At 41.3% G+C, this 27,064-nt stretch overlaps 1 protein-coding gene across 1 annotated transcript in view; it reads right to left on the bottom strand.

Annotated features, from left to right (window-relative positions):
* The window catches only part of LDAH (lipid droplet associated hydrolase), a gene marked incomplete at both ends in the record, with an annotated part of 121,600 nt that extends 96,302 nt beyond the window's left edge, over positions 1–25,298 (bottom strand). Inside the window, 2 exons of the mRNA XM_080342319.1 lie at positions 10,161–10,319; positions 25,265–25,298. Of these exons, the coding sequence (XP_080198445.1) occupies positions 10,161–10,319; positions 25,265–25,298 (193 nt within the window). The remainder of the gene's footprint in view (positions 1–10,160; positions 10,320–25,264) is intronic.
* Positions 25,299–27,064: the final 1,766 nt, after the last annotated feature.

The raw sequence follows: 27,064 nt of genomic DNA, 5'->3' as shown, positions 1-27,064 counted from the left end.
AAGAACTGGCAGCTTCATCTGGAGCTGCAGTGTAAACAAAGGCAGAAGCCTCGAGGGAGAAGCATCATTCTCAGCGAATCATGACCACCTGGGGCACCAATGTCTTCCAGAGAAGGCTCGAGACTGAGCGTGTGAACCCACATATATGCACTGTATGTTCTGGACTGACACCCTAATTTAACGACAAAGTTCTGCAGTAAGTCCAGCTGAAGGAACTCCCACCTTCTCTCTCGTCCATCATTCCCACCCCCCTGCCATGGCTCACAAGCCCCTGAATTACACTGGCACAGCTCTGTGGGGCCACGCTGTGAACTCAACCAGGGAAAACTCTGCCAGCTTTAAAAAGACCCCAGAAATAAATGTATGCATTTATTTAATTCACAGCATGGTCTCTCAAACTATTGTTCTGGCATAACCGAGGCGTGGAGTGGCACAGTGTGGTGGGAACAGAAATACCTTATGCCAGTATTGTTGACAAACATCTTGGATTGTGAAATAGTGGCCTTAGTTCTAAGTGCTCCAAACACTAAGCTCTTAGATTTCCAGTGCCTGATGGGTCTTACTGTACTCTCCACAAACAGTTTCTAACTTCCACACTACTTTAGACTTAGTAACATCTGTTTTATACCTGATTTGATGGTTCTAAAAGCTACCTGGAGGTGAGCACTCTATGAATAGCCCAGTCCTGACACCCAGTCTCCTTACAGGCTGGCCAATCCAAACAGGTTCAATTAGTTAAGTCTCACCTGCTTAAAAGGCAGGGAATGTAGAAAAGCAAAGACTTTCCAGGAAGACTCTGATCATGCGATGCTGATCACATAAGGTCATAACACAGACAGGTGGGATACAGGGAAAGATGCTCTTGAAAATTTTAGGAACACCAGCTAGCTTTTCCAGAGCCGGTCTGAAGAGCAGCCCTGCAGGCAGGTAATACATCCATATCGTCAAGTGGTTGCTTCCAAAGTCCTGTGCTGTAGCTGTGCAGGAAAAGTCCTCATAAAAGAGCAAAGCGTTTCTCTTCCTCTCTCCACAAAAGGGCTGCAGGTTCACTGCCATTCTCCCCTGGGTAACTCGCAGTCAGGCAAGATGTCCTACAGTTAATACTCTGCTCAAGTGTAGTATCTTCAAGGTTATTTTCAAGTACTACAAATACCACAGAACTGATGAATGTTGATGCTAAGCTGATACCTAAAACAGGAACCTTTCTTAAATAAATAAATAGAGTCTCTGTGTACAGACAGAGGGGATCCAGCTCAGCTGTTTAGATGTAAACATCTACGTCAGGAAAGAATTTTAGATGCAAAATCGAGACTTTTTTGGTTCCTGCTGATTAGATGCCTCTCACTCAACTGTGCCAGCTGGACTTGATGCCATTTCTGAGCTGCATAATCCTCCACATGCCTTGTCAAGGGAGCCAAGACTGCAACCAAACAAGGTTCTTAAGTTGATTCCCTGGACCAGGTGTGTTAAATAGCATCACCTTCATTTCTGAGCACCTATATTTCCCTTCTCTGCTCTATTGCCTCAGCTGAGGAGGGACACAGCAGCACTGCTCTACATGTGGTCAGAATAAACACAGCTATTAGAACCTGTGCAACTTCTTGTATCTTACACTAGTAGACGTAAGTGAAGATAAACACATTGTTAATATGATGGTAAACACACATCCACAGAAAAAAAACAGCTTTTCAGCTTCAGGTCATCAAAAATATCTGATACAGGATTAAGAAAAACAAAGTGCAAGTTAGTGTGTAAACAGGAGTCCTATATCGCCTATGTAGCCATTATACTCTATGACTTTAACCCAAAAATTCTCATTGCATCTAAAAGGACTACTTAATTCAAACCACCAAAATCCAAAGTTAAATGAGTGATTCCTTTAATAAAGACGTGAGGTACCTGATTATGATTAGTTATTTTCAGCAATGTACTTTGGGTATTTACTGCTGTACAATCAGACAATGATATACATCCTGGCATCAGAATTTCACACCATCAGTAAGAGTGGAGCTGCCCATGGAGTTGGTCAATGATTTAAACATTCCAGGAGGGGAAGTGTTTGTTGTCTCACTCTAGGCAGCTAGGCTTTTATTGTTGATTTATTGCTGATTGTAACTGAATGCTAGTTTAGATACTTGGATGACAGATTATATACATTTTGCAAATGTGAACGAAGATTTGTTTGGTGGTTTGGTACAGAATTTGTGAGGATGACTGTGCATATCCTGAATAGCAACCCAGTGGAAAGGCTGGGAACAGAAGTCCCAGCAGTCCAGTCCTTATATTTGCTACAAGATTTAACTGGACTTCCCTTATTTCACTCCTTTTAATGCAAGTAAAAGGCATTTTTATGATCCCAAACAATCAACATGACCAACCAATCACTGTCACATGAATGGTGTTATAAAACTACTGGGGTTTTTTGCGATGTGCATACAGTAGAGGAACAGTCAGTGCTTACCTATGCATACAGATGTGAGCCTGAAGCCTGCTAGTACATGGTATACATATACATGACTACTACAGCAACAAGCTTTCCAAAAAATCTCTATATTTTTTTGTGTTCTTTAAAACAGCTCCCTCTTCTGGCATACTCTTTCCATACTATGTTTAAGTAATATAATTCATTCCTCACCAATTTTTAACTCTATTTGGTTCCTAACACCCAGCAGACCCAATTTCATTGTTAAGGCACTTGCCATGCAGTATGGCTGTGACGGTAAGGAGATGGTAACTCAAATTACAGAACTTGAAATAGTGGCTAATTCTCAAGTATTTCTCTAAGTTTATCCACATACTTATCTTTACTATCTTTTGAGGGTACTCCAGAATCGATCCAGGTCAGAATCCACACCTGGACAAGGAGCCTGGATGTTCAGTTCCTGGGTCACACTGGCAGGATCACTGAGGTCAGAAGGGATCACCTGAGATCTCCCAGCCCAGCCCCTGCCCACACAGAGTCAGCTCCAGCAGGTCACCCAGGGCTGCACCCAGACAAGCTTTGATTGTCCCCACAGCTGGAGACTTCATAACATCTCAGGGCAACCTAATCCCTCAGCAGGCAGAAATGCTCACAGCAGTGCCCATCCCTAGGACCAGTTACACAAAGTACCTAGGAATTTAGGTTCCTTACTTCAACATCTTAATTAGGTGGTTAATATTAGGTTGAATGAAATTGGGCCTTAGAGTCTCTTTCTGAATTAGGTGACATGGACCTAGCCTGACCCTCAAAAAACAAAACGAAACAAAAAACACAAAACAGAAAACACACACAAAAAACCAAACCAAACCAAAACAGCAACAACAAAAAAAACACCACCAACAAAAAAACCTAAAACCCTAACTTAAAACCACCAAACACCATGCCAAACCAAAACCCCACAGGACAGCTCTCATAACCAGGCTCACAGTGACAAAACCGCAGAGGTAAAGATGAGGTGAGGCTGGACAAACATTTTTTTCCTACTGCTGATGCTCTGGTGCTCTTCAGTCCAAAAAAAAACCAACCAAAAACCCCCACCAAAAACAACTCACAAAACCAGAAAAAGGAAAAAAGCAGCTTTTACTGCCTAACACATTCAGATAGAACAGGTTCTTGCCTTTGTTCATAGAGTCGTTGCTGAAGCTCAGTCAGTGACTGTGAGCACAACAGGTATGGAAAGACCTTCCTTGAGTAATTCGGTGGTGTCTACACCAAAATCACCGAAACCACTTCATATCAACACTTCTGATCTACCTTCTTTTTTATTGGTTTAATTACACATTAAGTACCAAGATTAATATATAGGATTCTTGATTGCATTCTCACCAAGATTGCTAGAAACTACATACAGCAACCTATTCTGCCGATATGACCCACAGAATCACAGAATCATTTTGGTTGGAAGAGACCCTTAAAATCATCTAATCCAACTATAACCTAACTCTGGCATTAAACCATGTCCCTAAAAACCTCATCTACACATCTTTTAAACCCCTCCAGGAATGGTGACTCCACCACTTCCCTGGGCAGCCTGTTCCAATGCCTGACAACTCTTCCTGGGAAGAAATTTTTCCTCATATCCAATCTAAACCTCTCCTGGTGCAACTTGAGGCCATTTCCTCTCATCCTGTCACTTGCTACTTGGGAGAAGAGACCAACCACCTCCATGCTACAACCTCCTTTCAGGTAGTTGCAGACAGTGATAAGGTCTCCCCTCAGCCTCCTTTTCTCCAGGCTGAACAGCCCCAGTTCCCTCAGCTGCTCCTCATCAGACTTGTGCTCCAGACCCCTCACCAGCTTTGTTGCCCTTCTCTGCACAATCTCCAGCACCTCAGTGTGTTTCTTGTAGTGAGGGTCCCAAAACACTCCAGGATTCGAGGTGGGGCCTCACCAGTGCCAAGTACAGGGGGACAATCACTGCTCTGGTCCTGCTGGCCATGCTAGTGCTGATACAAGCCAGGATGCTGTTGGCCTTCTTGGCCACCTGGGCACACTGCTGCCTCATGTTCAACACCCCCAGATCCCTCTCTGCCAGGCAACTTTCCAGCCACTCTTCCCCAGCCTGTAGCGCTGCCTGGGGTTGTTGTGACCCAAGTGCAGGACCCGGCACCTGGGCTTGTTGAACCTCATATAATTGGCCTCAGCCCAATGATCCAACCGGTCCAGATCCCTCTGTATGGCCTTCCTACCCTCCAGCAGATCAACACTTTCACCCAACTTGGTGGCATCTGCAAATTTACTAAGGGTTCACTCAATCCCCTCATCTAGGTCATTGATAACAAGATTAAACAGAACTGGCCCCAATACTGAGCCCTGGGGAACACCACTTGTGACTGAGTGCAAACTGGATTTGGCTCCATTCCCCACAACTCCTTGGGCCCACCACCCCAGCCAGTTCTTTACTCAGTGAAGAGTACCCCCATCCAGGCCTTCAGCTGCCAGTTTCTCCAGGAGAATGCTGTGGGATATAGTGTTAAAGGCTTTACTGAAATCCAAGTACACAACATTCACAGCCTTTCCCTCATCCACTAAGCAGGTGACCTTGTCGTAGGAGACAGGTTGCTCAAGCAGGACCTGCGTTTCAAAAACCCATGTTGACTTGGTCTGATCGCTTGGTTATCTTATATTATATGCGGCACATGATGTCACTGAGGATGATCTATTCCACGACCTTTCCCGGCACTGAGATCAGACTGACAGGCCTGTAGCTCCCTGGATCCTCCTTCCAACCCTTCTTGTAGATGGGAGTCATGTTAGCAAACTTCCAGTCAACTGGGACCTCCCCAGTTAGCCAAGATTGCTGATAGATAATGGAAAATGGCTCAGTGATCACCTCCACCAGCTCCCTTGGCACCCCTGGGTAGATCCCATCTGACCCACACTTGTGGGTGTCTAAATGGTATAGCAGGTCCCTACCATTTCCCCTTGGATTATTGGGGCTTCATATTACTATCCAATGCAGTTCTTGCAAAGGGATGGTTGCAACATACAGACTATGTTCTAGCAAGTACATTTTATCACAATTTTTGTATAAATCGAAACACATTCTAAAACATAATTGAAGAGAATTGGAGTAAATATGTTTTACACAATTTGTACAATAAGGAAATAGATTATTTTAGTATTACGCAAACCCCTCAGTCTCGGTGGGAACAGAAGATCTCTGAAAAACTTTTCATTCCAGGGAATGCTGAGCAGAGTGACTGATTAACAGCTTATAAAATATGTTTTAATGGGAGCCAATAAAACCAAAACACAGCAGAATTAAGCTTCAGGGCTATACAATTAGTTTAAGTCCAAAGTATTATTATATAGCGATTCTTAATACAACCTTTCTTATGCAAATGTTGAGGGTGATGACTTTTAAATATCAAAACAGCAGACGAAGACAAAGCCAGAAAATGTATGAAAAGCTTTTCAGAGTCCCTACATTACAGTCAAAAATAGAACTTCAGAGACTTTGAAGTTAACAGGCAGTCTCACTTTAAGGGAGAACACATTAAAGACTTGTCATAATCCATGCAAATTGTTTGCACTATTTTTACTGCTGAAAAATATTTAAGTACTCTTTAAGTGACAACAGTCTTGCTGAAGTAAGTACGTATAACTACTCCTAGGAGAAGATTAGAATCCAAATCCTCACCGTCTGTTGTGCAGAAAATCATGAGCAACTCATGACACACAGCATTACCTCAGGAGATTAAATCTTTATACTTCAAAAAAGTGTCTGGTTAAGTCCTCATAGGCCTTAAACATGAGCAAGTCACTGCATGAGTTGGTAAAACAATAAGATGATCCAATAACCCAGCAGCAATCCAACTGTAAGCAGGCAGCTCAAGAAACATGGCAAGCACAGGGAGTACTCTTTACAGAGGCAAAAGAACATTATTCCTGACATTATTTCTGTATATTAATGAATAAAACTTGTACAGCATGCCTTACCACAAAAATGTTATTTACTTTATACATTATCAATCATGAACTAAGCTTCAAAACTGCCTAGTTTACAGTAATGGTAACAGAAATTATGAAGCCTGGAATTACGGTATTACAATGCACTCCTGCAATGAAAACGTGGTGAAGAGCTAAACTTCATAAATTCAACAGCACGGTGGTTTTAAAATTTGCACTGTATTTATTTACAAAGTTAAATGTTTCATAAATACACAGACACAAATAGACAGATGCTCTTAAAACAGTAAAAAAATATTCCATTACACTTTGTGGATCCTGGTTTCCAATGAACCCAAGCAATGTTAAATATTGCTGTAGTAGATTTTATACTTCACTGCTAATTTTACACTAAACAAACACTGCAAAAGGGAAAACAGACCTTCATGACACAAGAGGAAAAAAAGTAATTCCTGTCCTTTCCATAACGCCTACATTTCCAGAAAACCATGGACCTGATCCTTCAACTGTACACATTTAATTTTACACTCATGAGTAAATTTCATCTATTTTAATAGAAAATAATTCATATTAAGAAATGCAAACAAGTATACACATATATTCTGGACTGTCGAAAAACTGGGCTTTTTACTCAGTAATTACTACAGTAAACCCCTTATTACTCCTATACAGAGGTTTTGCTCACACAAGGAAAAAATGTTACAGAACAAAAAGTGCACATTTCAATTAATATAGTAAAACTTTATTAAAATCATCAGTTTTCACAGGCTGCCATTAATAAAAACATTAGCTTGTTGTAAGTAAATGAGATTGAACTCTGCTGTATGTTCTGTATTCCAGCTGCTTCAAGCACAGTGACCGTTCAGGAGGCAGAATCCTGCCTCATTTAATGGGAATCATCACAGAATCATAATAGTTTGGGCTGGAAGGGACCTTAAAGCTCATCTAGTCCAAGTCCCTGCCATGAGCAGGGACATCTTCGCCCAGATCAGGTTGCTCAGAGCCCCGTCCAGCCTGGCCTGGGATGTCTCCAGAGATGGGGCATCCACCACCTCTCTGGGCAACCTGGGACAGTGCTTCACCACCCTTATGGTGATGAAACCCTTGTTGCCATTGGTTTCAGAGTAGAAGAATGGTTTGGAGCCAGCTTCCTCCCTCTCTCTCCTTTTCCAAAAAAATCAGTCAGACCAGAGAGAAATCCTCCCCATTGTGAAAAAATTTGACTAAAAACCAAAAAGAAAATAAGTATATGGGATTTATTTTGAACTCGCTTGCAACAATTAGATTCTAGCAGAAGCTGAGAATTTTATCTCTATTTCTCTTCGATATCCACCTCCCCAACCCCATTTTGTTTGACCACATATAAACAAAATCATAGGCATGAATTCATTAAGTAAAAATAGTCTGTACCAGAGGAGTTTAATACACAGAACAATATATGACATGTAGGAAAACCACGTTCAGTTCAGGTCACTGAACACTTTGGCTGTGCATCCTCTCCTTTTTGAGCGAGAGTTGCCCTTGTCTGGATACTTCTTTCCTTGACCTGTACCACACTATCCTTTTGCCCATCTTTATTTCATTCCATAAAGAATCTCATCCAGGGATACATGCCTTTCAAGTGTGAAAATTGCTGGACTCCAGAAGGGCTCCACATTTCCTACTGGGGCAGTTACAAAAGCATGAGGGGAATGCTATCTAATCCTAACTGCTTAGGTACACGAACATGTTGCCAGATGAGCCAAATGTCCAGATCTCTTTTAAGGCTGTGTTTTTTATGTTGGCAGACAGAATTTCCCCTGAAGGCTAAAAATGAGGCATATACCGGTAGGGGGAAAAAAAAAAAAAGTATTTATGAGAAGCAAAACTGCATTATGTTATGCCAGGTCCTTGTCAGCTTCCTGTCAGTCACAGCTAAGAGCTTGGGTAACTCGATTCACTACTGAATTTGGGTACTTAAAAATGAAGATACCATTATTGTGGTTACTGTGTCTTTTAAATTGTTTTCCCAGTGAGAGAACTTGCAGTTTGTTACCACCATAATCCTGAAAAAGAAGCAAAACCATACATCGGGTGTTTGCAAAAGCTTGCACACTATGACAGAAACACTCTGAATATTTCACTGTTGGCTGTTTCTGGACACCTGTGTAGTTAATGTGAGATGCTGTTAAGAAGTCTCCACAGAACCGTTCTGCTGCAAATAAGCTCCATGCAGCCCTGCCACTACATTTTCTCACATGGAAAGTTTCCTATGGTGAATATAGAGCCCATTAAGTCTGTGCAACCCAGTATACTCCAAGCAGACTAACTTGCATGCCTCGCAGAGGTACCTTGCCTTGGATGCTAATGTTTTACTTTTGTGTTCTTCCCCTACAATTCTTTCTACTGATTTAAGTCAGCTTTACATATTTACCCTGGTTACAGGCTCTACCACCAACCCAAACGCAAGGGCATCACAACCTGAAGGCAGATGAAAGCTCCAGAAGTTGGAGGAAAAAACCACTTAACTCAGCTGTTCATTTAAGCCTTCCAGAAATGCCTTCACTGGAAGAAAGCAGCAATTGAAAAGCATCAAATCAGGCTTGTACACCTGGAAAACTGCTGGAGGATTTGGATCCATACATATAGTCTCACTAACAAGTAACTTTATATGGGATCTGGCTTAAAAAGTTGTTCCCACAAAACAGCAGCAAGATGTAATCATAGGACACTTATTTCTTCAGTTCAGGAAAGAATTTAAACTTCACTGTCACTGGTTTAAAAGTTACACTATTATTCAGCTCCAGGAGACAAGGGCATAAAATTAGTGTGCCCAAAGAAACAACCATAAAATATTTCATGGGCCTTTCAAAACCCTGCAAAAAACCTGAAAACCAGAACCTGTGCTCTCTTTCACCACTAAGGACCAAGCTACATATTGGCCTGTAAACAGCAACGGAATGTACTTGAACAGAAACAGTAAGTCAAAAATCTGGATAATCAGAAGAGTCATTATTCACACCATTAATTTTCGGGAAGAAACAGTAGTCTCTGAAACATTCAAATAAACTATGGGAAGCATTAGAAATCTGCAAACTCTAAGACAGTGAAAGAGTCAAAATATCTGTGCTTGAGTGGGTTCAAGCTCTACTTTTGCTAATGGCAGAACTCCTACAGTTCACTGGCAGACTTCAATGAATTCAGGGCTTCTCCATTAATTTTAACATATGCTAAATGAAAGCTTAGAGCTTTCGCTTTAAGATGACCAGATTTAAATACAATTTAGAACTATATGACACTGCTTGAGTTCCAGAGGCTTAATGTACAAAGATGTACAAAATTAATGTACAAACATCTAAGTTAAAAACCATTTACTATAAAAAACCCTTCCAACTTTAAAAAAACTACTGTATCCAGAATTTTCCCCTCAAATATTGTAAATTTCATCTTTCATTTGGCACACAGTTGACATTGCAGCACCACTTAAACACGCATGAAACAAATGGAAAGAGAGTAATGGAGGAAAAAGATCCTGCAATGCTATAATTAAACCATCAACACAGAGTAAATGAGGAAGACATCCTAAGTTCTCACTTTTACCTTACAGCAGTGTTATGAATGCGGATAACAGTAGTAATCAAATATAACACAGACATTTCACCATTGCAATGCTGTTGATTTTTTGGCCGTACGCACAGGCCAAATTCTACCACTTAACTATTTTTTAAACTGAATATCTACTTTCCAGTCATGGCATTTTTAGACTTAAACAAAAAAAGACCCTTACCAGGAATAATCATGAATAAGAGCCTGGGCAGATTTTTACTTTCATCTTTTGAGAGGTCTTTCCAGGGTCCACACTTTAAGACATGGGTAGCAGCTCCACAACAATAGATAAATTCTTCATGTAATGGGACTGGCTCTTCTGACGCAGACCTCATGTTTGCTGTTAGACAGAATAAGATACTGTTACAATGGATCAGCCAATATTTACATAGCTTATTCTTTGCTATTGTAACTTCCCATAGAATAGTTGTAAAAAAACCCCAAACTGCCGTCCCCCAAGAGCTGTTATCTCCAATAAACAGAGGCCCAACTCCATATTTGATGTTTGAATAGGTTATAAAAGTTGATACATGTTACTATTATATGTGGTAAAGCATCTCTCAGGTTTCGTCACAGAAATCTATAGTGAGGAACTGGACAATAAGATCTATTCTACCTTAGACACAAATGATTTTAAATTTCTTATTTACACTGAAAAGATCCAGTTGAAACCTATCCGAAGGCAAACAAATGAAAAAAAATACCAAACAAACAAAACTACTTTATTAATGCCTTTGTAATTCTGTGCACCTCAACTACGGGAGCACAGCATCGCTTAAAAACTACCACCAAAAAAGCCCAACAACAAACAACCAAAATAAAACCCCAAAGAAAATACCAAAGGCCAAAACGAACATGCTAATTACTATACTGCCTTCCAGCACGAGGTGGGCTCCTCATTTTGAGTGCAGCATAACCTACTTCTCTAGAAGTTTTCAAAGGATTAGAGGAGCCTTTGTCAGTCAAAGCTAATCAAGATTCCACCAGCTATGCAAATATTTATGCTAACCTTTATAACTTCTTAAATTATTTCATTATCTGAATACAGTAATGGGAAATAAAACAGTATGTTGCCAAATAAACAAGGCATTTTCACCAGTTCATTTATTTATCTCATATGTAATCATCATGCCCTAATAGGCCAGCACTTTGGAACTGGCTGATTGACCCAACGCCCTTATCTTTCCTTCAGTAAAAAAAAGCCCACTTCATCAGGTGATTACATACGGATTAAAATGTCATCAAGATGAACTACAACGCACACAAGCATGTGGCAAAAATAACCATTCCCCATGCGCAACCACAGGTGCAGTTTCCAAATGCAGAATCAGAGGCCTGTCCTTGTCAGAGCATGAACACACACGGGCAAACCCTGGAACACGGACCAGGGCTTGGTAAGTCCGCAAAGCTGCTTCTATCAACCTCAAGGGCTACTGAAGCTCTACAAAATATTAACAGTCTTATAAGAACCACATTTCAGGCTTCTGAAGCAAAATATCTGTCTTAAACAGTTCAAAACCTTGTTAAATTATTATGGGAATGACTATGCATTCTTGAACCAATACATGGCCATCTATAATGAAAAAGGCTGCCCAGCTTAACTGTTTCAAACGTAATAAAATTCTAATTAAAGTCACACACAAGTGGGGGAAAAAATGAAAAGATTAAGTCTAATGACTAATCTAAAAGATTAGTCTTTAGTGTCGCTATCTAGTACACCCTGAAAGTTGACTGAAATATATTATGCAAAGAAAAAAGTATAAGGAGATAGTAAACAAAAAAATCCCAATATTTTAGGCCAGCAATTTGCAAAAATAACTCTCAAGGACTTCACACTCAGCCAGAGCAGGAAAACTTTTTAGTAAGCCTCATCTTGAAATTAACTGACAAAAATGCAACGACCTTTAATGTTATTTAAGATGATCTTTCCCAAGCTCAAAAAATCACTATTTTGTGCATAATGTAAATAGCAGCAATCCATCAGCACACAGAATAAGGGTAAATAATTCAAACAAAATGAACATATGATCAAATAACATGCAAAAAAATATAACATTACAATAAAACTGAATATTTTTGCATACCACCGCTATCTTTAAAATATCAAAAGCGTCTAGTTAAGGATGACATTAGACCTTTCAAATGTTTTTGCTAGGTGAAAAAGAACCATTCATTTCTGGGTACAAGGGTCCAAATTCTATTTCCTATTCAGTTTGTGAAGTTTAAGGCATGTACACTAGAGCCTAAGATCTACCAGGTTTGCAGGACCATGAGGTGGGGCAGCACCACCTTCACATATAGTCACTGGGAAATTCTGGACAACTTGAACAGCTCCAAATGAAGCTGTCACATGAAGTTAAAACAACAGGCAATCCAGAATACACAGATCATGCTCTATTTTGAACTAACAAAGGGTACATTAAAAAAAATCTACTATCATGCAAATGGAAAATGCTTCTGGAGAGAAGGGAGAAATGTTGTTTAATACTTTCAGAACAGTTCTCTGGATAAAGCTTTTTTCCCTAGCTCCCTACTTCACCCCTGGAAAAAGTACATGTAATGCCAAAGTAGACATCTTTACTACCTCTTTATTCATCACATTATCACCTTTAATTTACAGTGACTGGAACATAAGTAATTGAAGTAATGACAACTGAATATTGTGGAACTATAATTAGGTATATTTTGCAACGCATTATTCCTTCATTATTCAAAGCTGAAAGAGCTCAAGAACAGCTCTGACAGAGAAACCCAGTTACATCAACAACTAAAGTAAACATTTTGCATGTCATCCTTTTTCTGAGGTGTTTACAATCCAAAAAGCAAAAGTTAACAAGTTCTTACCCGGTTTTATACAAAGTTTCTGATCAGGAACCAATAAAATCAGTTGTAAAGTATCATTTTGAATTGATTTCACTGAACAACTCCAAAAGGAAATCCCACTGACATATCTTCATTCCAAGCAGCAACTGCAATGGTAGGCTTTTCGGGTTCAAACAGACTCTTGTAGAAGCTTTTGTCCAGCTTTCAGTTTATCTTAACTTCTAATTTCTAATATGCACAATGTTGCAGTACTTGAAAAGCAGGACTGCACACTAGAGAACAAAAGGTTTTCTGAAAAGCTGCCTGAGACAATCCTAAAAAGTTTCCTAGTACTAACTCTATATAATATCTGAGGGATTTTATTTATTGTTGAGGTTTTAATTTATAACTTTATAGCCGTTAGTAAGAAAAATGGACTGAAAAAACAGAGAAGGGGGATATACTCCTAGGATACTATTCAGACCTGTTTCAAGACGAAATCAATAACACCCAAAAATACCTCTGAATCTCCTTCCCTCTTCATACACGAAGCATTGAAGAACTGTATTTCCATTACTGCATCTATCTTTGGCATGAATTGTCTGCATCTCCTGTAGAAATATCTTAAGAAAGGCTTTCAATTTCCAAACACATTTGAGGGACAAGGCTCTTGAGAGATGAGACTTTGACCAGCTCAGCCAGCTGGCGGGAGGGCACAGTTTGCACCACTGGTGCAAGAAGCCGAGCAGAAGACAGAACCACAAGCCTGAGCAGTGGGAGTTTCATCACAAAGTAATACAGCGAGAGATGCATCTATGTAGGAAATCAGGCCTTGTTACATCCCACGCAATATTTTCTTTGTTCTCTGCAGCCCCTACCCATTAATTCTCTAAAACATAGGTAGAAAAATATTATGAGAAAGGCAGCTTCTGTCAACAGCAATTAATGTAGTAACAAAACTTCTGCTAGAATGCTTAAACTTAGAGCATAGGGCTTTAGCACTAGATTAACACACCCTTACTGTAGGTGTCTACCTGAAAGCAAATTGCTATTACAGGATACCAAGGTCTTGGCAACAGCAGATGGACTGATTGGTGAGTAACTGTGGGACCAGTCAGTAGGTTTCTAACCCCCGGATGAGACAAATCACCCCCCAGTTAGCAAAGCCTGTAATGAGACCTTAGACATACACTTGCACTTACAAACCAACACATATATTTAGGCTTCATATTACTAATCTGGACTCCACCTACTGTCATTGTTTCAGATAAGAATATTTGGAAACAGAGTTACCCACAGCGAGCAGATTACTTCTGCCATGAGATTAAGTCTCATGAACCTTTGGTTCAACTGACTCCAAAGTAAAATGCTGAGAGTAAAACAAAGATTCCTTTGCATATGTTGTGCTTAATTATTTATGCAGCTGTTCTGATAGGGTATTAACTGCTCCATCCTACACTATTCCTTGGACTTGACATTTTATTTGAAAGATAACTTGGGAATGGCAAAATTTGTGATTTGCATCCAAAATAGTGTTTAATGAAAGAATTGTCATAAACTCAGTCTAGCACCACATAATGTAATCAGAGTCAGTCAGTTGAGGCTCAGTCTACAAACTATCCAATCACCAGACAGGCCGAAGAAGTTGGCGCACCCAATCTACAGCAAGAGATGCAATGGTAACCACAAAGGCAAAGATCATTTGCATAAAACAGTGGTGGAACCAAAGTAAAAGCAAAAGGACCACTGAAGCTCATGACCAGGGTCACTGTCAGGCCACTCTGTCCTTTTTGATGTGTCACAATGACTGGGGAATGTGCCTGCAAACTGCAAAATGCCAATGGTAGTGCACATGTTCAAGATGGAGTGTCCAAGGAGCTACAGGCCAGTCAGCCTCATCTCTGCTCTCTGCTTTCTTTCTATCAAAGAAAATCCCCCCCAAAGTTGTACCCAAGGACATGAAAGCAACTAGGAGCACACCCTGCATGGATTTGGTGAGGGCACATCATGCACAAATAACCTCATTTCCTTCAGTGATGAGATGAATGGCTCAGGGGATGAGGGGAGAACACTAGATGCTGTTTAGCTTCACTTGAGCAAAGCTTTCTACATTGTCTCCTGTAGTATTCTTATAGCTAAGCTGGGGAGAAACGGACTATAAGGTGCTCTTGGTGAACAAAAAAAAAAAAGAAACAACACAAAAAAAGACTACAAACAAACCACAACAAAACAACCCCATTAACTTACCAGCAATATCTTTCAAGGATCAATATTGGGCCAATACTGCTCAATGTCTCCATTAAACACCTGGACAATGGGTTTACACGCTAAGCAGGTTGATGCATAATACCAGCTTGAGTGGAGGAGAAAGACAGACCAACTGAAACACTGGACGGCAGGGCTGCTACCCAAAGGGACCTCGACAGGCTGGAAAAACAGGAACCACATGAAATCCAAGGGCAAATGGAAAGTTCTGCACCTAGAGTTCAGTAGCCCAATGGGCCTGAAGGCTAGGAAGTGGCTTTGCAAAGAAGATGTTAGTGGATAACAAGTGGAAAATGAGTCAGCAGCGTGCACTTGCAACCACAAAGGCCAAGTGTATACAGGCTGCATTAGCAGGAGTAGCCAGCAAGCTGAGGGGTGTGATTATCTCCCTCTTGTTGGCATTGGAGAGACTGCATCTGGAGTGCTGTGTCCAGTTTGAACTCTTCAGCATAAGGAACACATCTACCTATTCAAAAGAGTCAATTAGATAATAAGGATGCTGAAGCATGGGATATAGGTCCAAAGAACAAGGTCCAACAGTCAAAAGTTGCAATGAAGGAAATTCCAAAGACAAAAAGCATATTGAGTATTATTAAATGACGGAAGATATTGCCCAGAGAGGCTGTGCAATCTCCAGCCTTGGTGATACGCAATGCTGGACTGGACAATGCTTTCTGCAAACTAACACAGTTCGCTATTTTTGAGAAAGGAGCTGGACTACAGTTTAGGGATGACCTACAGAAGATGGATGTATGTGAATTCATGAGACTGGACTAGATATGCCTGAAAATGCCAAAAGAATTGGCTGATGCAGTTGCAAGGCTGTTGCTTATCAACGAATCTCCATTTTCATGGAGAAAAAAAAAAATAGGAAAAAATACTATCTAAAATCATAGCCCTTTTGAATCAAAAAAGGTGAGGAGTACCAAAGTTACTACTGGCTGATCTGGCTCAGCTGAGTCCTCAAAAGAATTGTGGGAGCATGTGTTCTTCTAATCACATCAAGCAAAAGACATTAACCCAGAAGCGGAAACCAATTTCCCAATGGTAAATCATGCTCAAGCCATGCAATTGCCTGCAGTGATAAAATACCCAGCTAACAGAAAGAAAGAAAAGACGTAGATACAATGCATATTGCCTTTTGAAGACTTTTGGCACTGTCTTCCACTGCACTTTCCTTTAGGCAAAGAAAATGCAAGCTGAATAAACTGACTCGCACTGTTTGAAACCAAATGAACAAGCTTAAAAGACAGTCAACTACCAGCTGTCAGCTGAATGTCAAACAAGTCAAGTCATCTTGGGTCAATACAGGAGGCCTATGAAGCTCAACATCATCATCAGAAACCTAGATAATGAGACAAAAAATGCAAACAATGCTGAATCATCTGGGATGTTAGATACACTCAGAGCAGAACTTCAGAGGGTTGTTTCCTTGAGAATCTTTAGGACTGGGCCAACAAATCCCTTATGATGCTCAACAGTGGCAAGCACAAAGATCTGCACCTGGAGCAGAAGACCACACTTCAGAAGCAGCTCAGAAGTAATTGGCTGAGTAACAGCCCTGCTAAAAAGATGTTGTCACACTGGATGCCAAACTGAAAGACAACAATGCATTCTCACCACTGAATTTCAGACTGAAACTGGAGAGGTCTGGCCAGCAGTTTGAGGGAAGTTACTCTTCCCTTCTATTAAACAGAACTGAGGACATTTCTGCAATACTGAGCCCAGTTTTGTTCACCCCACCAGGTCAAGAAGGACATAGGGAAACCCAGGAAGGTCAAGTAGATGAGCAGCCAGAGAGTGAGCAACCTAGAGCACATGAGCTCTAAGGAAAAGCTTTAGGAACTCTGCTTTTTTCCAGTCTACCAAAAACTAAGCATATAGGTCAGAGAAAAGGAATCTAAACTAGATAACCCCCAAACACATAGGAAACTGAAGCAGATGTATTCCATGGATTGGCTGTACCAGCTTAAATATAAAAGAAACATCGACCTAATTGGTGAGCTTATGTGATTGAACTCAAGATCACAATGCAAAAGAAGAACTGAAAAAATAGAAAGTGAGATCCCTTCACTTGCCTGCTATGCTAAGGTTGTAACAACTTCTGCAATATTATCCCCAGAAGAGAATCATCCAGACCTGACAGAAGCTCCTTGACTCACAGACTGGAAGGAACATGTTCATAGCTAAGAACTAGCAGGGACAAACTGACCGACCTGGTAGAAAACCTGCAAAGATGAACAAGGGGTGGGAGGAACAACACAGGTTGCCTAGATCTCATCGAGGATTTCTTTAGACAAACTACAGCCAAACAGCGGATGCCAGATTCTGTACAGAAAAAAAACAAATGTAGGCCGAAGACTCTGCAGGCTGTTGTGACACTAGTCACAAATCCCGACCAATTCCGTACAAGAAAAGTAGGAGCAGCAGGCAACAGCACATAAAATGTAAATATTTCTTCATTGCACTTTACAGTACAATTCTCTGTCAAAGTCATGCAATGGCAAGAACCTGCCAATGCCTTTCATATTAGTTCTGAATTAGGAAAACTGTTGGGTATTAGTTGTAAAAACAAGAAAAGCTAAAAAGTTATCACTATAGACACATCAAACAAAGTAATGTAGTTACATGAAATAACCCAAGAAAACCCAAACATCTATACCCAAGGCAGCTCGACCAGCAGGCTGGTTTTGTCTAAAACAAGTAAAGCAACTCTGCACCATTCTTTTCAGTCATCACTCAATGACCTAGCAATCTGATGCCTGCAATTTGTTTTGTTTTGTTTTTTCCTGTGTCATTCTGCCCATGCCACTCCCTCAAGCAGTAAAACAGCCAGGAGAATGTCACTAATGACTGGGCAAAAATATCTGTGAACTGCATGGAAATGCGGTACAGCTTATCCACGCTTAGAGCTGTAAAGATAAAAGCCTCAAGTACAGAATGAAAACCGGAATCAGTTTGCATTTCTGGACCTTGTACAGAGATACCATACAGGGGACTGTGCACAGACCTAAGCAGGAAGAAATCTAGTTTTAAGAACTAGACCTACAGTATCATCCCCAAACTTTCATTACTGCTAACAATGCTGTGGCAATCACCAAGAAAGTGTGTACTGTCCTGGTAGAATGGAAACAGGGAAAATAACTTCTGGGTATCAATTTTGTACTGGACAAGTGGTCAGCGCCAAATATTATAAAATCATATACTGAGACAGTTTTTCAGTAAAGCAGCATAGGACTTGCAAGTCAAAAAAGCGTTATCTTGCAAAGGTCCAGATTTTGTGGATTCACATCAGGAAGAGATGGATATCCCATTGACTTTGTGCCAACACAGGCGCTTTGCTCTGATATGAACTATTTGAAAGAGCTTTGGGATAAGGAAACAAGAAATCAGAGAATATTTTCAGATCCCACAATGATACATGTCTACATTAGTCTCGTACAAAATTACTTAACAGAAAGGGTGGTCAAAACCCTGTGGAAATATATTAGGAAGGCCCATCATAACTTTTAACCAATCTTTACATCTGAGTGGTTTGGCTTTAAAAAGTTCAGCGTATACTAATGGCTACAAAAGTAAAAGGGAGCTCTTGTTAATTATCATAATAGAACTATTAGAGCACTCTTGGTCTTTATTTACAAATTACTCTCAAGAGCATGAAACAGCAAATGAAAGACTTCCATGGAAATCAGGCACAATGGCAACCTTTAGGAAAGCAGTCACAAGCTTGGAGGCATCAGCTATTGCTCTACAGCACTCAACATAGTCAGTAAGGGGATCTGACATTTCATCATAGTTCCGGCATCAAGACACCAAGTTTTATGCCTGCCCGTTTGCCTTTGGCAATCACACACCTCAGTTTTCGTTTATGCTGATGCTCCTCTCACAAAGGTCTCAAAAGACCAAGTACTCAAATAGCAGAGCCCACATCCCTCGTTACTGTGTCGATCAAATGGTCCTTTATTACCATTGCAGCTTTAACACTCAGAAACACGTAGCGCTGGAGCCATCGCAAGCATGAGCAAATCATGAGAAGTTACCCTGGTGTGGCTGAGGGTCCCCTGAGGCTTCATACAACACCAGCAACTATAAATGTACCCAAAAGAATAAAAAGTCATGACATTCTTTCTAAAAGTGGAATATGTTTTATCAAACACATTTCAATATACAGTGGAAGAGGTCCTACATAGCATGTTCTGTCAATCTTACTTAATCATACCCAGAAGGTAATTTCCACTTTGTCAAATGAGCTAAAACATCACAAACTGGTTGTGAACTTGTTCAGAGCTATCAGCAAGAAAATCGCCCCAAAAGAGTTGCCTGGGTTTGTTTGGCTTTAGTTTTTCTTAAGGTAACTTCATAAACACAATTAAAGTGGGTAATCCCACAGATTACAAGAAATTGATAGCTACACGCCTAGCAACTCCCTCATTTCCCAATTAATACAAAAGCCTGATGACAAAGCTAATCACGTTGATGACCTAAAAAGAAATTAGCAAGAAAACTGCTGCTTAAACAAGTAAGGATGGTTTAATTTGCATGAAAACAAATAGGATGGTTTATTTTGGTGTAATATCGGGTAATTTCCAGAACAGAAAATGGAATTTTGGAAAACTTTATAGTCCCAAAGGAAAAAAAAATTGTTCATATATGCACATAGTATTAAGATCTACTAGACAAATGAAGTAACTTTCAAACACAGCTTTCCCTTCAAATAAAGTATTGCACCCAGAGGAAATCTTGAGGAGATTAAAACTGAACTCTTATGGAGGAATAAACAGAAGGCGGTGGGTCTGAATAACAGGTGGGTATAATAAATATACTTTAAATATATGTTCTGAGATTAGATTGCAATGCTAGCAAAACCTCAGTCAAGTAAAGAGAGAATTTCTATAAATATTAAAAGCTGCTGTTGCAGTACAATATCTTCATGCTAAAAAAGGTTTCCAGGGAGAAAACTATGCCAGGTCTCTTCTAACCAGCAAATTTCATAGAAAGAGCAGACTCCTGTCAAGATAATATTGTAAATTAACTTTCCCAGCTGCCTGCAGGAAAATAAAGCAAAAAGCAACAATTCTCCGCTAGAAAATCAAAGGGAAAAATCACAGTTTGGAGTGGACAGCATGAGAAAACACTCACAAATACAGTAAAGTCTGCAAAGCATGCAATTCAGTTAATTGTTTATTTCAATGTGTATTCCGTTAAGTATTTCAGGAGCCACTGGGCAAAACTGAAATGCAACACCAGGATTATAGACTGGGTTAAAATCCTGATGGTGTCAGAGGTGGGAATGTTACACTTCACAAACAGGAGCCCATCACACTTATGTATGGATACAGGTTAAAAAAAAACACTAGAGGCCTTCAAACTTCAGCACATACCACCATTCAAAACAGAACATGTTCAAAGTTGAACAAGTATGTGAATTACATGGGAGAAAAATTAACATACATGGCCTTTCACAGGGTATTGCTTCAACAGCAAGGAGAGAAATAGTCGAATACAGTGCAAAAAGTGAAAGAACCCGAAAATCAAGGATAGATGTACAAGAAGAAACTTAAAATGGTATTGAGAGAGAAAAAACATGCACATGCAAATAGGTTTGCCTGTGGTCTAATAGTTTAGAAAAAATGCTTGCTCGCTCACTACACAAAGATGATGCTTCTGTGCCATTTGATTCCTACTGTCGCGAGGGAAAATGATAACTTTGTACCTTTTCAAAAGAAAAAAAAGTCTATGAACTATTTGGCTGTGCAACCATATGTTCTATACTATTATTATTTCTCCTGCATTAAAAAAAAAAATACAAGCCCCACTTGTGTTGGATAGCTGTTTAAGTATTACAGCAAATATGGACAACACTCAAAACCAAACAAAAAGCAAAAATTTGAAGTAATGGTAAACTATCTATGCATTTAAATACAACACCCAAATGTTACGCATTTGAAGACACTTCCATCTTTCAGCAGCACTAATGACAGGCAAAAGCAGTAAAAAGAAATTGCTATTGCATATTGTGTTAAATAACTCCTTCTCCACCACCTATCAGAATAAGATTCACTACTCTATGTAGAGCACTATTCTTTCTTTGTTCTTGAGCTCACAGAGAATAATGAATGCTAGCAAGAAGCAGATAGCAAAGCAAAAATAAAATGTACATCAATCCAATGAGCATCGCGCTGCCCTCGATTTGGCTTCCCCCCTCCTTCGCTGTGCTGTTCAGTATGAATCTCCCTATGGATATGTCTCTAATTTTTACATTTTTTTTCCATATTTCCATGTTAATTCTTCTTTTTTAATGTAATGTGTGCTCTGTATTCAAAACACTTTTTTTTTTCCACTTCTTCCTGTTTTATTATTTCAACTTGCATGTGTTCATACATCAACTGTTTATCCCACCTTCAGCTTGGCTCTCTAGCTACTGATGGTTTTCTTGCTTTCTAAGAAGGAGATAAAAGAATTAGTCAAAATACTGTCTACTCACAGTGGATCAACTTACTAGTCACAACACATTCTCCAGTAATCTCTCAAGCTGTGTTTGCTGCTTACCAGCTCCTTCTTATGTTTACTGCAGCAGCTGTATATTTTGATATTCACTGACTAACCTAAACGGGCTTGGAAGGCACCGCAGGCAGAAGCATGAAAACAAATAGACTGTGTGCAGCTCTGTGCAAAGGACAAGGGAAATCAAACAGGAGAATCAATGAAGCAGAGACATAAACAAGAGACTACAAAGAATAATACCAGGTAGCATTAGATCCCTTTCTGAGTCACTACAGTAATACAATTTTCTATGCTATTAATATGAGGCCTGGAGTCCAAGTCCTTCCCAGTAAGAAGCAATGGTGATGTTTGTCATTCTGCAGATCAGGTGTATGGGAGGGAGTTGAACAGTCAGGATGGAGAAAGTAGTGCAATAGCCAAAAAGTTACCCCCAGAATGGGTGCTGCAGGAAGGGCTGCACAGGCTGGTGCTCTGACACGTGGACCTACACCGGTGACAAGGGGATCTAAGTTGATTCACCATGGTGGAAACACCGCTAGCTTGTTCCTCAAAACCAGAGTGACCCCTGAAGTACCACTGTTTTGCTTCTCCTGTCAAAATAATCCTGCCAAACCCTGACAACACACCCCTACCTACAAATACATACAGAAACAGAGCCTGTGTTCATCACAGGTGCAAATAATAACCCAGTTATCACCTGATACTCATTTTATTTCCAAGTTGTGTTACAGTTTCTTCTGAGAGGTAAAATTGAGGGGGGGTCGGATTTCCATAAAAAGTTTGTATTAGTACCAAGGTTTTTTCATGTTTCTAGTTGGTTGGTTGGTTTGGTTTTCCTTTTTTAATAAAATAAGAATAAAAATTGAGTAAAGAACCTGTCTGAACAAGCGACAAGTGGAACATGATCTAAACAGAAGTAGATGAGACAGAAGAAGGCAAGAACCAAAAGAACAGCATGGTTACTGGCAGCAGCATGAGAAAGCAGGGATACTGAGGAAAGAAATGAAGATACTGACTGATGAAAGAAATCCTGCCATACTTGGAGTTGTAGCATCTCTGGTTAGACACGTTCTGCCACATCAGCATTACCTACCAATTAACAAGACACTTGCCACACAAGGCACAGCTGCACTGGGTGGTTGTGCAATTCTAGAGAGGTAAATAAACAGTTCATATCTCTAGTCAGCTTTGTATTCAGGCTAATACTTCAGTGTGAAAATTTGAATTTGTTTCAAGCTTAAGACTCTGTTGAGACCTTTCGTATTACATGTTTCCTATTATGAATATTCTTTTACTAGAATTACTTATTTCCCCCGGTGTAACCTGTTCACAAACCTTACCGGACATCTAAACGTTATCATCCAAAGCGTAAACTGGAATCAAATTTACTCAAACATTTCACTAAAAATTCACAGTCATACACAGTGGTTTGTCAAGAGCAAAAAAAACCCATAGTTATACTGCTATTTAGAGCATGTCCTATTTAAATAAGCAAAACGTACCTGTCCTTCATATCCTGCATGTATATTGTCTATATACACTCTGACACCACTAAAGCTTAAACCTTGAAATTCTGCTCCTAACACTCAGTAAATATAACCTAGACATTACCCAAAATGGGGGCTACCCCTTTCTCCAGACAAGGTGCCCTCATTATAAAAAATTACAATAATAGAAAAAAAAGGTAATTTAAAAGAAATCAAAGGTATCAATTAAGCATAAATAAATAAAGAAATAAATTAGTGAGAACAGCACTATTAGGAAGCTTTAGAGTAAATCTTGTCAAATTTACTGGTCAGTTCTTTGGCTTGGCAGTCATATTGGAAATTTTGTTTTACCATTACCCATCCACAATTTACTGTAATTGCCTTTGTAAAACACATAAAGTAGATAAATAGGTAATAACCCATCAATATATCTTCTAATTGAAAAAGCAGGGAATAACAGATAGTAGTAGCAAGTGTGTCCAAAACCAACAGAGGTGCCTCCTGACCCACAGAACTACTTGAGGCTAGATGTTGCCAACACTAGAGCTCCGCATGGGTACAAGGCAAGGATGAGCTGATGGAGAAGAAATCTATTGTGGAACTTTAAGATTTTAGTGCATCTGTTCCAGAAAGTTCCCAAGCTGCACTTTGTTGCAGGTTGAGTGGGTACGTACAGAGTGGGGCTAGATAAAGAAGAATTATATATGCTTGCCTCTTCCACAAGCATCTGCTTAGGGTACTGTCAGAGATTCTTGAAAGATCAGTGACTTCAACACCTTTTATACAATCCTTGAAGTAACACTATGAAGGAAAATGTTAAATGTTAGTGCTGTCACTTACCTAGTTCTGTAAACACGTGACCCTTTCTCTCACGGACATCATAAGCAAGCACCACAACAGGGAACTACAATAATCCTAATTAGTAATCAAAGTCTTCCAGTCTCAGCGACACATAAAATACAAATTCATACCCATATTCTGCAAGAGCTGCATGGAGATAGACTCTCAGTCCTTAACTGGATATCATAAAGTCCCAGAGGGCTAGGTGTATAGTGCACCTTAAAAAATAAGGGTCTGCATCATTCAAGCTGTTCAAGTCTTCTGATGATAGGGCTTTAAATATTCAGTTGCAAGGAAATAAGCTATTTGATCATTTTTGCAACCATAACAAAAAAACTACGAGTAAGAAAGCCCTCAACAACGGTCACACCTCAACAGTGCTTCATCATTACCATCACTTCTGTCACCATATCACTGTTTCACAGTGCTTCCCGAACCCGCTGCTCACCTCCTGGCACAGACAGTTGTTCTCTTTCGCAGCTGCCACCTTCCAGCCTGTACGTACTGACAACAATGATGCTCTGTGACCAGAACAAACCTGACAGAGGGTTCCTGAAGGAGGGTGTGTACATCTGCTAGACTCTGCTTTTCACAGAATCACAGAATGTCAGGGATTGGAAGGGACCTTGAAAGATCATCTAGTCCAATCTCCCCACCAGAGCAGGAACACCTCGATGAGGTTACACAGGAAGGCGTCCAGGTGCGTTTTCCAAACTAATTATTTCTCTATTAAAAGGCACTTCTTTCCACTTACAAATCTCATCCTCACTTTTAACTTCTAAGCATTCATAAACTTATATGCCTGATTTATAGGCCCTTCAGGCTACAGACGTTTTCTTCCTACCTGTTTTATACATTGCTGCTTAGATAATGAGCATCAGTGAGCTCGAAGAGATGTGTCACAGGAACAAGTACCAACATATAAAACAAACACTACAAGTGGCATCACCGCATATATTTTCTGGAAAAGTAGACGCCGCACAGGATTTGTTTCTTGAATTCTCCTTCTAATCCATGGCAAAACAAGCCAAGGGAGCACACACGAAGCACTGCTTCCTGCATGGGATGTGCTGTTCCACCCTGAGCCTCATGCCTAGAAATCGCCAGCGCTATTCAGTGGAACACGAGTGTATCAACCTGATTCCTGCTGGGCCGTTACATAAGGGCTGGGGGACACTGAGCCCCGGCCCACGGGCACCGCCCCAACCCCTGGGAACCGGCTCGGCGAGGCCCAGGGGCCGATCGCTGCACGACACGGGGACCCGACATCGGGCAGGGAGGGGAAGGGAGGGATGGAAAGGGAGGTCCCCGCCACCCCGGCCCTCCGCCCGCCCTCCGCGCTGTGCCCCGAGGCGGCGGGGAGGGGAGCGACACGGCCGGCACGTACCTTCCCCCTTGGCGGGCTCCCCGACACCCAGCATAGCGGCGGCGAGGCGGCAGCCGGGGCCAGCGGAGTCTGCCAACGCCGGGCGGAAGCAGCCGGCGAGGCCGCGCAGGGCGGCGGCGGGAGGAGGAGGCGGGTGCGGCGGGGCCGCTCCTTCCGCCTGGGCCGAGCGGGGTGGGCTGAGGCCGGCCCCGCCTCCTGCCGCCACCGTGCGGCTTCTCCCGAGGCGGGGGGACAGCCCTTCCCGGGCGGACACCCGGGCCAGCGCCGCCCCTGCGTGCCGGCCTGAGCTCTGGGGCGACCGGGCGGCCGTGCCGAAGTGGGAGCCGGTGTCCACCCCGGCCCCCGGTGTCCGCCCCGGCCCCCCGTGTCCGCCCCGGCCCCCGGTGTCCGCCCCAGCCCCCGGTGTCCGCCCCAGCCCCCCGTGTCCGCCCCGGCCCCCGGTGTCCGCCGCAGCCCCCGGTGTCCGCCCCGGCCCCCCGTGTCCGCCCCGGCCCCCGGTGTCCGCTGCCCGGCGGGGAAAGGTGGGAGCAAGATCTGAGCTCCCCTGAGCCGCACGTCCAGGGGGTTTCCTTCAGTTTCTGTCATTCACGCTTGGCCAAAACTTACGGTTTCGTCGGGAATTCTGGCAATGAAAACAAGAGAAAAAACGTAGTGCTGAAAACAGTAAAATAAGCTGAGGTGCTTGTAAAGATGCAGAGAAGGGGGTAGCAGGAGCACAGTGTCATTATTTAAAGTGTTTCAAGTTGCATCTAAATGAGGAGACTGGACCTGAGCACCTGGATGACAACACCATGGTAAAGAAGGCTCAAAAACAACAAAGATTTTGAGGGTCAGCTTGCAAAATCCTGCAAGTTCGTGCCATGGGGTTGCAATAAGGTGTGGAAGGAGCTCTGGGAAAATAACACTAATGAAAAACCTAAACTCTGTGTTTGTTAGAGGACCTTAGGGAGGGTTTCATGCTCAAATGCTGCGCTTTTGAGAAATGTGTTGGAGGAGCTGTTTCCAGTTGGAAGTTGTGGAATAAGGTAAAAAAGAAAATACATTTAATAATATGGAATTTGGACAGTCATATGGTGTTTATCCAGTAGTTACAGGCATGAAACAGTTGTAGTGCTGAACAGGATGTGTACCCACGTGCTAGAGATGGCGTTGGAGGGCCAGAACCAAAGCATCTAAGGATCAAAGCATCCAAGCAACCAAGAGGATCCCCCAAGGTTGATGTGCATGATGATCAAATTGGTGGAAGCAATAACAAAGACAAGAGCAAGTGGAACAGGAATAAATATGATGTACCAGAGAAACATCAGCATTGTTATATAGGGAGAGATATTGTGCCTTGGAATCAGTGGGAGTCTTTGGACGAGCCAAGTGACCACACTTAGCTAATGCAATCCGCATTGATGACCCTGGATTTCCAAAAGGTGTTGGGCAAGAGCTTTTGTCAAAGATTCTGAGAAGACTCAGCTGTCATGGGATAAAGATTATGACCTCCAGATGGATGGATACCCAGTGAAAAGATAGGGAAGAAAAGGTAGGAATGGATCACCATCTTTTTCAACTGGTTGGCATAGCACATAGAGTTGTACAGGAATTTGTGTGAACATCAATACTGTTCAATGTAGCCATGAGCAGCCTGGAAATGGGGGTGGATAGTGGAGCTGTGAAATCTGCTGTTCATACTGAGTTATTCAGGTTAGTAAAAATAAGTCAGGTTGCAGAAGGACCTCTGAATTCCTACTGATAGAGCAGTAAAATTATAACATGTTGACATGTGAGATAAAACTGTTTAAGCAGAAGAAA

The sequence above is a fragment of the Nesoenas mayeri genome (genome assembly GCF_963082525.1).
Source record: "Nesoenas mayeri genome assembly, chromosome: 3".
In the NCBI taxonomy this organism is placed as follows: domain Eukaryota; kingdom Metazoa; phylum Chordata; class Aves; order Columbiformes; family Columbidae; genus Nesoenas; species Nesoenas mayeri.
This window is presented reverse-complemented; position numbering and strand designations above follow the sequence as displayed.